Genomic DNA, 12631 nt, shown 5'->3' with positions numbered 1-12631 from the left:
GAGCTGTTGGGGAGGATGTTTTGCTACATCCTTAGATGTTTCTTAGACAGAAACATCACGGGATATGAGCTGCAATTTGGGAGACAACAGCAGGGCATCGCCTGAACCCAGCTGTTGGCAGATCAGTTGGCTTTGGGAAACCAGCCAGCCTTTTTCCATTTTCTGGGGCAAACCTGTTTTGCCTGTGAGATCAGAATTTGCAGTGTTAGATAAGCACAGATAAATAGAATTTATCCATTTCTAATTTTAACAATCAGACGTTGACCCAAGTCTCAGTGCCTGGCTGGAAGACCAAGGGAGTTTCTTTGTTTGTAGCTCCAGCAGTGCTGGGAGTCAGGGATAGTCCTGCACTTGAAGAACCTTCTTTTTTAAGCAGTTCAGGGGCTGGGGCTGCTGCTTGGGAAATAGCTGTATCCTCCCTGCACGCAGATCGATACATTTCAGCTCACTGCACTGCAAGTAACTTTTCATCGTACATTAAGAATGGGGAAAATAAAAGCCAAGATGGATGTTATTTTGGTTTTGCTTTTATTTTGAATTATTTATTGGGAAGTCACTCCTGTCTTCCTTCTCATGAGGAGACAAAATGCCTTTGTCTTTGGTGGTTTTTCCTATTAAAAAAACCCAACCTCTTCCCAGTTTTGTTTCCCTCACCCTCTTGCTTCTTGGTACTGAAGTGTAAATCTAGGGTCTCTGCAACTTGACAAGATGGGCTCCTGCAGTCCTCCTAGTCACACCTCGTTGGTACCTTTCTAACCAGTTTTATAACAACGTTGTAGATGAGTTGTATGTGTGATGAATGATTGCTGGCACATAAGCAGAGAGTGTTATAGAAGGTTATAAGTAATCTACAGGCTAGCTGAACTATCATTTTAATTAAGCATTTACTAAATAGCTAGTAAAAATATGAATCCTTTTAAATGAATTCTTAATGTTAAGTGTTACGGGGCAAAAATTCTTCAATTGGTACCACTGTTAATATGAGCTTGGAAACTCTAACTAACAATCTGTTTTGATGTTTTTCTTCCTAAATCTAGGTTGTCCTGAAGTGGAGGATAAAGAAACTGGCCACCAAGATGGTAATCACTAATGGAAATGAAGAAGATAAAGGCAGTCAAGAAAAGGAAAGCAAAGAAGAAACCATCTTGGCGATGCTTGGAATTATTGGGACAATTCTGAACCTCATTGTGATCATTTTTGTGTATATTTACACAACATTGTAAAATAGAAGGCATGCAAATAGGCCGGATAAAAAGGCCATTAAGAGTGACAACAACCGTTGCTGACTGTTGACAAGTTGTTTAATCAGAATTGACTGTGTATTATATTAACACATCATAAAAGCACTGCCTGCAGGAAAGGAAGGCTGAAGCACAATTAATTTAACAAGACTTTTTCACACAGTAACAAGCTTAATTCTTCTGTCCTGCCCTCTTCCTCTCGGTTTGGTTTTTGGTTTGGGGGAAAATTACTGCAATTATGTAAGTTGTAGCTTTGAAGAAATCCACCAGGGACATGTTGTTTCAACACAATTAAAAAAAAAAAGAAAGAAACTGTACACTATATACAATTAGAAATAGATAATTCTTGCAAAGATTGAACTCAAAGACAGCATCGTAGCACAGATCACGTGTCCGTTAGGTCAAGTGATTTTTTCCTCTTGGTTTTTGCTTTTACTTACATTGAATCTGACAAGCTTTTTATTTAGAAAGAACATATGGTGCAATCATGAAAAAAACAATTCCATTGAGCAAGGTCTGCCTAAACCTGATAAAATGTTGGGAGAAATACATTACATGGTTATTTTTCCTATCTCATTTGCTTAACATCTGTGTCTGTTCATACCAATGTTTATAAATATATATTTTTAATAAATGTGCTATATTTTTAGCATGAACCAAATATTTGGAGACACTCGTATTCATGCAGCTAAATTTTGTTTGATGAAGTGCCCTTTTTGACAATGGATGTTATTTTTCTCAGCAATTATACAGCAGTCTTGTTTGCTGCCCTCTCACTGTAGTCTGAAGCAAGCTCACATCATGCTCATATGCATGACTTGAAGTTGGAATGTCAGCTGAAAAGCATTGCTGCTTAATATGGGAAATAGCAAAACATTGTAAGGTGACCTTTGGAGACTGGTTGCAGAAAGAAGGTTCTATTTATAGTTTAAAAAAAAGGCAAATGAAAGAAATACTGAGGCATCTCACAAAATACTACAAAATTCACAGAATTTATGGCTTTCAGAATCTGGTCACGCTCTCTAAGTACTTATATAGAGAGAAGCGAGCAGAGGTTTATGCAGTTGAAAAGAGAAATTTAGAGAGCCTGTAGTGAGGGGCTTAAGCGAAATCCAGACTGTAAATGCAGAGTATATTTTAAATGTGAGGATAATTAACCCTTTATGCTTCTCTGACATGTGCTTTAACTGAGTTCGGTGCAGTGAAATTCTTTGACTTGTGTTTTTGGCAGGAATGTACAATGATGATGATCATTTTTCTTCAGAGTTCAGTACCTATAAATATATGAAGCATTAAAAATATGAGACCTCAATTCTGACTCAAGCTGCCTAAGTACGTTGCCCATTAACTGTGACATACCCGCTTAAAAAATAGGTTGATTAATTGTTTACTGACTTGTGGTTTGGATTGCATCCTCAGGTGCACAAGGGGGGCTGTTACTGAAGTCAGCTGGAGCTGTAAAAAGTTTGATCCTAGAGTTTCATTGATTTTAGTGATCAGTCCTGTCCCTCTGGAATCAGTAATGAGATTTTCAGCTATTTCCAGGGGCTAGGACTGGTCTCAAAAATACAGAATTTCATTGCAGGATATAAAAACAAACCTGGAAAACCCTGAGGGGTATCTCTCATAAATAGAGGTGTTTAGTCTCTTGTGGTATCACATGTTCAATAACAAAAGCATTAGGAGAAGGGAAAAGGTCAGTAAATAAATTAAAATGAAATCCAATATGAAGACTGAAGGAAAAAAGAGCAATAATAATCTCGTGTTAGTGAAAACATGACAGGGTGAGAGAGGTGAGAAAATGAACAGATATTTGAACAAGCAGAGAAGGGCACAGAAAGAGGGTGCCAAGCACGCTGGGGTGTTTGAGGAAACGTTTGTGTTTGGACGGTGCTGGTAGAGCACAGGATGTGGCAATGGCATTGGCGCTCATGTCCCAGAGCACACCTGCACGTATTCCAGGCGCTTGGCTAACTCCAGCCTGCCCCTTGCGCTGGCAGGATCCTCTCTGCACATGTTTCTCTTGAACCTCTCTGCCTCCTTCTCCAGCAAACACCAAAGCAATCTGCTTGAGGCTCATACCCACCTTCTAGAGGGGAAGCCTGGGAAAGAGCAGTGTCCAAGTCAAGAAATGAGCTTTGATGCCTGATATTTCTTTTCCTCTCTCTGCATCAAATGCTAATACCTGTCGTCTTCTTGCAGGCATGAAGATGCTTAATGAATGAAATTTCATTAAGTACTTCTATTAATATTACAAATTAAAGGTCTGCATTGTAAAACAACATATAACACCCCCACCTGCCTAAAGTAAAGTAGCAACTTTTGCTGCTCATCACAGTTGCACTGCTTCAGACATGGGTCAGCATCTTCACCAGGACAGGCACTGCAAATAGCCCAAACGTGCTTAAGCTGAACTGGTGGATCAAAAAGACTAAGGACTCTGTGTCTACTCTACCTTTCCCAACAGAAGACCCATCAGGGGAAGAGTTTCCAGCTGTGGGTGTGCTGTGCTTTGCCTGTTACTCTTGGCGTAGGCAATGTGTTCAGGTGCCTACTGCCCTGCGCTGCCAGCAGCTGTGTGCAGTACGCTTTGCCACAGGGCTTTTATTGCACCCTGAAATAGGAAGAAAGGTTTATCCCATTCCATAAAAAGTTTAACACTTAATATTTTAATTTTACAGGTTTCTGTTCACAGATAATTCTAGAAATACCCTGGGGCAAGTACTTCTTAAGTAGATTCATTAAGTATTAATTTAAATAAAAATGAAGAGTTTCCTTCGAGGGCAATTTCTTTACATTTTATTTGGTATTCATGAACAATGATATGGGAAAAGTATGCTTTCAAGAATGACTGTGGAAGGGAAATGTTTTATACAAAGATCTGAAAGTATGCCTACCCAGGCAGCCGCATGCAGGCCTGCTTTCGGCTGAATGCCAGCTGGAGCCAAATTACCCTCATGCTTTTTTATGTATGTGAGCAGTTTTCAGCATGCACCTGTAAGAAATATTCAACTAGGTAACATATATATCATGGATACCTTACAGTCAGTAACTGCAGTATAAATAGTTGAATAAAACTTCTCATTACAGGTGCTGAATGGTAAATCTGCTTTGGTAAAGCTGATAGTCTCATTTTTCTCTTGACTTATAGGTAATGCAAATAGTTTCCAAAGTTTTTTTTTTTACAATAAAATATTACTCCATTAGTGACAGGAACTTTTACGTTTGCATTTGAGTAGAAGGAAATTAATATCCAATATCTTAACAAGATATGAAAACATCACCTTTTGCTTGTCAACTAAGAATACCATTGTATTTTTAAATTATCCTGTGTAATGGTTTGTGTTACGGGAATGAAAAATATTTTCCTGAGGTCACCGGGAAGTCACATTCTCCCCGCTAGTGTCTGGTGTGTTGTCTGGTGGGTACAGGAGACTTTCAAGAAAGAAGAAAAAAACATTAAAATCACATTATGCACACAACAAAGTGAGGAGAAAGAAGAAAGAGAGGCTGCTGCTCTCATCTCTGGTTCCTATAACTGCTGCTGAAATTTCATCATCTCAGGAATCACGTCTTCATATAGGAATATATCTTCTTGTGTGCCAGCTGACAGGGCAGTCTTTTCATCTATGTACCTTTTGCTCCTTCTCCTTGCACTTCTGCAGCAGCGTGCAGCTCATTGCACCTTGGGACAGTTTTTACACGTACCCAGCCTGGGAGCCTCTGGAAGCTGTTGTTTTGGTTTGTTGTGGTGTAAAGCTCTACTATGAGGCAGAGTTTTATTATTTTAAGGAGAGTTAGTAATCATCTTCACGTTATTGTGTGATAATCTAGGGGATAATTTGCTGGCTGAATTCCCAGACCCATCCCTCCCCTTGCCTACACGTAAAACTTTGATTCAGTAGACATCCAAATACAAAAAAAAGCTTCAGTTACATCATGATAAAACTTTAGTATGAAGCATTGCTTAAGTCCATGTGTCTTATATTTCCATTTAATCTACATCCTGGAGCTCACCCCAAATGCCCCAAGGTCTCATCCATGTCAGGAGGTCTCATCGTTTCTGAGTGACAATTGACATTTCAGAGTGCCTTGTGGCATAAGCAGAGAACTTGGCCCAGAGAGGGTAATGGGGATAAAAAGTTACTGATCAAAACCCCAGGGAGGCAGCACTGCAGAATTTACTAATTAAATAGTTTGAAGTTTGGCTGGAGTACTTTGTTTCTGGCTAGCCGGTATTTTGGAGAAAAAATACTATTGTTCCTTGGAAAGTTGCTGGAAGGAATATGCCTAATTGAAAGAAAGAACCTCATTAAAAATGTTTCAGCAGCAATTTCCAGCAACAACCTTCCAAAAAAAACACCGACCAGGCCTCCGAGCGGCTCTGGCTTGCTTCCCAAGAGTACTTTTTGGCAGCCCAGGAACACACTGCACATACATGTAAGCACTTCTTGTTTACTGAGGGGCTCTGTCTTCTTTGGAGCACAATGCACAGATTTACAAAGATTTGCAAATATAAGGAATCGTACATTATGCAGTCAACAACAAAAAAATGCTGTTCACCTTTATTTCCAGCAGATACCGTGCAGACACCCTGCAGAACCTGCACTGCTTCCGTGCCTGGCTGTGCATTTTGGAGGTTCTTCCCAAAGGGTCTTATAAACTCAGTGTAGCTTTGCTTCCCCACCACTGATCCAAGAGAAACAAAACCTGTTCAGCGTGGAAAGCTCCACGCCAGGCTGAAATCCCATGTGTATCCATATGTGTTTATCTACATATGAACCATCTGGTATCCAATAAGACTCTCCTTGTCTTAAGCATTAGGTTTGCTTATTTGCATTTCACCTGGGGACTCAGATGGTGAAAGGCAATTTGTAGGGTTGAAAGCACCCAACTGTTTCCAATGATAGAACTTTACATAATGTAGCCATTACCTAGAAAGGTTCCTGTTCACCCTGAAATATGCCTGTGCAGTGCCATGCGCGTGACACACAATCCTCCATGTGTAGTCTCTCACTGACAGAGTATCCATGATTGAGAGGGGGGTGGATTTGAGCTGTAACTGGCCCCTACAGCAGGGTTTGGTACCAAAGCCTGGATCCCAAGTCAAGCTCTGTAGAGTGAAAGGACATCCTGCTTTGTTCATAGAAGGTACTTAGCTATGTTCACAGCACTGGGATCCCTTCTGCAACCAGTACAAATTCAGCTTGAGATGATCCATGCACCACTCCTGACCCTCTTCTTGGCAGCGGCAGAGCTACCTTCCACATGGGTGAGGAAAACAGCTTTGGGCTTCCCTAATCTCCTAGAATAGGGAGCAAAGTCCCTCCTGCAAGACATAGCAGCAGGAGCATCCACGTCTTGCTGACAGCAGCCAGGTCACTTGCCTGGAGTGCTGCTGGAGACACTTTTTCCTCCCATCATCCTACCTAGCCTGGGAAATGCAAGTTTATTACCTGGTCTCTGGGTTCTCCGCAGGCTCAGTCACCAGTTAGACACAGGCAGACTTGTTTTATGATGCTGAGACTTCACTAAACTCAAATGCCTCGCGGAACCAGTCTTCAGGAATAGATTAAAGGCCCTGATATCTTAATCTGGCCTTGATACCATGAAGGTCTCACAATAACAAGAGCCTCACTCATTGTCAGTCTCTGGCAACAAAGTGTTAAAGGACTAGCATTAGCAGGGGACACCAGGTGGGAGCCACCTTGAGCCAGAGTTTGTGCAGAGGAGGCTGGCTTCTTTCCACAGTACTTATTTACCTTCTTGAGGAGCAACAGTATTATCGTGGATTGATATTGGTGGTGGGTAAATGTAATAAAATGTTTGTGCAGCAGGGGAGTGATTTTTCACCTTTAGTTCCTGCAAACTTAATGGGAAAAGCTTTATAAATAATTCTGGCTTTGTCAATTTAAGATATGGATTAAAATTTACTATATATGTTTTCAAATTTTAATGTGCTGCCTTTTTTCCCTTACCGATCAATTCAATTTTAGTTTTGCAGATACTATTCTTATTTCTGTAATAACGATGGCTAATGCAAAAATGTTGGTATGGGATCCATAAGGAAAGAATGAAGATGACATTGTCAATGTTTTATTAATTTGTTATTGTGGGCAGGGAAAGATAGTCAGTGGCTTTCTTTGCATCCAGTGCACATTGTTGGCAGTATTTTTATAATAATTTGATAACATTATTTCTGGAGCCTAAAAGAATTCTGTGGGACAAAGATTCAGCGTTTAGAGCTGTGCCTTTTCAAACAAATGTCAGCAAACAGAGAAGCATATGAAATGTTTGCATTAGCTAAAAGAAGACAATGTCAGACATATACATTTTTAGCCGATTCAAACTCAAAAGTGAGACCACACAACTATCATTCTTACACCCCTGTTGACATTGCATAATACACACCAGGCCATAATTTAGATGCTCACTCTGCTAAGACTATGCATGTACATAACTCAGACTAAGGGGCTAAGTTCCTTTACAGTCAATATGCATATGCATATGTATTTACAGGTTTGGGGCATTAGCTGACAATTAACTGACAATTCAGCTATAGCAACAATACAACTAATCAGACAGGGGAAAAATACTAAATTTTCTGTACAATAAGCTGTTTCTCTTTGCCTCATTGACCTTATTTTCAGTAGATCTGTTTGAGACTGTATGATTGATGAGAATGATGCTAAAGCCTGTCTAATATAACCAATGAAAGAATCAAGGAAATGGAGGAATACTCAATCAACACCTTCCATCAGAAACTAGGCAATTCCCTAAACTGCTTTGAAAAAAATCTCAGTGCTGAATGTTTTACATTTTCCTTTATGTGATTCACCATCAGCCAACACAGTAACTCATTAGTGGCTTTATCATATTTCTATTCGATTGTATAATAATATTTATGTACAGTTTCACTGAGCTGTGCAAACACTAGCAAATGGATTGTGCATCCTTTGTTGCTTTTTACATTTTATAAGCTTCTTTCTAGTACACACTGATCTCCTGTTTTAAAGGTCAAGAAGAGAAATATAACCACATCCTTAGAGCAATGCACAATTATGCAAACCTCACTGTAATTTTAGATAGAAAGCATATGGCCTTTTACACAAAACAGGGGGTCTTATTTCTTGAGCCTGTTCATATGGCCAGCCCCACGTGACCCCGATACTGTGCTGAGTACAACAGTCCTACAAGATTAGGTTCTTTCGATTTTAGAAAAAAGAGTTCAGCTGTCAAATGCCTTGAAGCAGTGCATTGCACTGTTTTTGCAATTTTGCGAGCAAGCCAAAAAAATCTGATGACCATAGACAGTGCTTAGCTCCTGGCTGACCTTCCCCTGTGGCTCAGCAGCCCTCACTGCACCCTGACAGACCTGGTGCCTGGTGCCCTTTATACTTGATGAAAGGCAATAATAATCAGGCAATTAACTTTCCAAAATTTGAAATATCACCATTACTAATGTGCCTGGTTCCATTGGTGCAAAGACGTAAAATAACACCAGAGCTATTAGCAAGGCAGTAGCCAAACACTAGCATGACTCAACACAGAACCCTCGTTGTTGTGTTTGGCTGTTAAAACACCCAAACTTGGGGCTTTCCTCCCACTGCTGTGACCTCGTATCATCAGAGGTGCTGAGAAAATGCTTTTTCTACCCACTGAGTATTTGTAATTTTTTGAAATGGTTTTTGACCTGAGCTGAAGCAAAACCCTCAGTAGTTCAGACGTTGTCACAGAATGGCATTTAGAAACAATTGTTTGTTGTAATTTGGTTTTATATGTTACAAACACGTTTTGTTTCAGCTGTTTTCCTTTTCTTCATAGAAAATTAATTTCAGACTGGAAAGTTGTTTCAGATTAAAATCAAAACTCAGTGCCAAAAAGCTATAATACTTTGCCCACCTTTTTTCTGAATGAATTTTCATTGGCATAAAAGAAATTTTGCGGAGAAAAAAACCCCAAACTTTTTGTTGAATTATCACCTTCTCACTGAAAACTACCTGGATTACAAGTTCACACCAACTTGCTCAATCATAGCTAGTACTTGTGTATGTGGTAGAAGGTATCAAATAAAGATTCCTGATACTGTTTGATTACTTCAGTTATGTTTTCCCATTTCTCCACTTACTTTCACAAAGATAGACGATACCTCTCAGGGCCAGCCACAAACTGCACAACTCTTGTGCTTTAACCTCAGCTTCACAGTTTCCACCCCGAGGTGGTCGTCCCCTAAATATGGAGTCCAAACCAGAGCCTGTGTCCAGGCAGCCGGAGCCCTCAGCCCTGCCTCTCTCTGCGGCGCTGATCCACTCCGGGGATGCTGTCCCATGGACAAACAAAACTGCTCAGCAATAAGGAGCACTGGCTGCAGGAGGCTGAGACTTGGCTTATAAAACTTGTTATGTGAATCAGCAGAGTATTCAGCAATGAATGAATTTTTTTTTTCCCCCACTCATACATAATTCGTAAACTGAGACCACCCCTCACTACATAACTCTTTGTGTGTCAGACTGTTTCTCCCACGAGTTTGGGAGCACTAAATTGAGGTGGAAAGCAAGAGGTCATGAGATGTCTGCTTGTCATTGACAACCCTGTAACAAATCTTCAAAGGTACAAAATTCATTCTACGAGCACACAACCGCCTCTTCCCTGAGCCTGGCTGTTGGCCACGTTGTCCCTCGTGCTCTCAAGGGAGGGTGAGGGGACCATGAACATTTTTCCCATCATAATTGAGTTACGTGCTCAGCTGGCTTTGCTGTGGTGAGAGTGACTATGGCAAAGGCCAGGCTGTCAAGGGACCATGGCTGGGGTGTCTCTGGGCTTTGAAAGGCTTCTGATCAGCATCAAAGTCCTGCCGCGATCAGTGGCAGCCTCATGCTTCCATGGAACTTATCTATCAATCGCCCACTGGTACAGGAGCATCCCGTTTCACGCTGCCCAGGTTATGATTTCCGAGGGAAAACTTGCCACATCTTTCTTTGTCAGTGTTTTTTAAATGTTATACTGAAGAAGCAAAAAAACCCCAATGACTAATATAAAACAGAAAAGCAGCCAGAGATTTCTTAAGTTGCCCCTGAATGTTCCTCCCAAAACCACATCTTTTTTGAGAAGTGGCTCTCAGTAGCTTTGAGGGGCCCTTGGAAGCATCTGGTGCCACCCTCATCCGCAGCAGTCACCCCTGCTCTGACTCAAGTGGACAGAAATGGTGTCTTCCTAAATGGGACCGTGCCATCTCCTCTGAGGGTGTTGTATGATGTTTCAATCCCCCGCTCTCCATATTTTCCTGTCTGTGTATTTTCCTATACATAGAATAGAATAGAATAGAATAGAATAGAATAGAATAGAATAGAATAGAATAGAATATTTAGTGGGAAGGTGTGCTGGTTTTGGCTGGGATAGAGTTAATTTTCTTCATAGTAGCTAGTATAGGGCTGTGTTTTGGATTTGTACTAAAAACAGTATTGATACACAGGGATGTTTTAGTTACTGCTGAGCAGTGCTTACACAGAGTCAGGGCCTTTTCTGCTTCTCACACCGCCCCGCCAGCAAGTAGGCTGGGGGTGCACAAGAAGTTGGGAGGGGATACAGCCGGGACAGCTGACCACAACTGACCAAAGGGATATTCCATACCATATGATGTCATGCTCAGTATATAAACTAGGGGGAAGGCTGGCCGGGGGACCGCTGCTTGGGCTGGGCATCGGTCGGAGGGTGGTGAGCAATTGTTTTCATTTGCATCACTTGCCTTTCTTGTTTGTTGTTGTTTTCATTACAATTTTTATTATCATTATTATTATTATTATTTTACTTCATTTCATTTATTAAACTGTTTTTATCTCAACCCACGAGTTTTCTCGCTTTTACCTTTCCTATTCTCTCCCCCATCCCACTGGGGCAGGGGGGGGAGTGAGCGAGCGGCTGTGTGGTGCTTAGTTGCCAGCTAGGCTTAAACCACGACAGAAGGCACCTACAACAATCATCTAGTCCAACTGCCAGACTACTTCAGGGCTGTCTGAAAGTTAGAGCATGTTATTAAGGGCATTGTTCAAATGCCTCTTAAACACTGACAGGCTTGAGGCATCAACCACCTCTTGAGGAAGCCTGTTCCAGTGTTTGACCATTCTCTCGGTAAAGAAATGCTTTCTAATGTCCAGTCCGAACTTCCCTTGGTGCAACTTTGAACCATTCCCATGTGTCCTATCGCTGGATCCCAGGGAGAAGAGATCAGCACCTCCCTTTCCACTTCCCCTCCTCAGGAAGGGGCAGAGAGCAATGAGGTCATCCATCAGCCTCCTTTTCTCCAAACTGGACAAACCCAGAGTCCTTAGTTGCTCCTCATAGGAGCTGCCTCACGCTTTGGTAGAGTTTGAAAAGGGACCGGGTTTCTGCATCCTTGTGTTCCCCAGACTCCTGCCACCTTCATGTGGCAGTGTGGGGGGAGGACCACAGGACGAAGGCCTGGGAATCCAGCTGAGACTTACCTTCACTAAAATTTGTTTCTGTTTAGTTTTGAGTTCTCAGGTCATTTAGGGATAACTTGTAAGTCCAGCTCAGCTTTTAAGAGTCACTTATATGAGTCTCATTTGACTTGTGAGCACTTCCATGACGTGGTATCGTACGAATGACAATAGTAGCATGTTTCAACCACAGTGCCTCAAGTGCTCACAAATTCTTCATGTAATTGCTGGAATACTTCCATCGTGTCAGACACATAACGAAATATGAAAAGAATAATCAGAATAGAAGAGGTTAGTCATTTAAATTTATTCAAATTTTGTTGTTTGTACTGAAAACAAAGGGTCCTAACATAATCAATGACAAAAGTGCGGTTGCTTTGATGACAGAAAGCCTGAAGAGGATCAAAATCCCATGTTACTATAATACCATAATTTTGCTTACTTTGAAAAGAGAGGATCCAGCTAATCATTCTGGTTCTGAGACATCTCTGAGACAAATGAGCTCAAAAATTTTGTATATCTTTTTGTCCCTTCCCAGAATATAGCAAAATGTCTGAAAACAATGATCCTTGTGCTGTAATTCCACTGCCTGGAAACTAAATAAAGAAATCAATAAGCATGCAGACTGTTTATCCATCAGCCCGTGCTGGGTTTGCAGGAGGTTGTACTGAAGTGTGGCTAACAGTAAAACAGAGTCTGACAGGTACTTTCCAATATCCTTTCAGATCAGTAAGTTTTAATTTATAGTCCTTGTCCCCTGTACAGAAGATGGATATTCTTGCTTTCAACCAGATGGCTTCTTCCTTCTGTGCATCTTTTTATTCATCAAGTCCTACACAATAACATTGTTGTTGATATGTCGTTGCTGAGAATTAGTTTTAAGAAAAGAAATTAAATAGTCCAGATGTAAAAATAAAATATATGTCAGTTTGT

The 12631-nt window shown here is 40.9% G+C and overlaps 1 protein-coding gene across 1 annotated transcript; it reads left to right on the top strand.

Annotated features, from left to right (window-relative positions):
- The first annotated feature begins 708 nt into the window (after positions 1 to 708).
- On the top strand, positions 709 to 1223 carry TUNAR (TCL1 upstream neural differentiation-associated RNA). Its single transcript, XM_059819505.1, has 2 exons — positions 709 to 744; positions 1038 to 1223. Exons 1-2 carry the CDS (start codon positions 709 to 711, stop codon positions 1221 to 1223), a joined length of 222 nt encoding a protein of 73 aa, XP_059675488.1.
- The last annotated feature ends 11408 nt before the right edge of the window (positions 1224 to 12631 follow it).

Source organism: Gavia stellata, chromosome 7, assembly GCF_030936135.1.
Source record: "Gavia stellata isolate bGavSte3 chromosome 7, bGavSte3.hap2, whole genome shotgun sequence".
Classification (NCBI taxonomy): Eukaryota; Metazoa; Chordata; class Aves; order Gaviiformes; family Gaviidae; genus Gavia; species Gavia stellata.
This window is presented reverse-complemented; position numbering and strand designations above follow the sequence as displayed.

Coding starts and splice junctions, on each gene's coding strand:
- TUNAR (XM_059819505.1), top strand. CDS start 709: ATGGGCTCCTGCAGTCCTCCTAGTCACACCTCGTTG. Junction 745..1,037: donor CTCCTAGTCACACCTCGTTG/GTACCTTTCTAA, acceptor TCCTAAATCTAG/GTTGTCCTGAAGTGGAGGAT.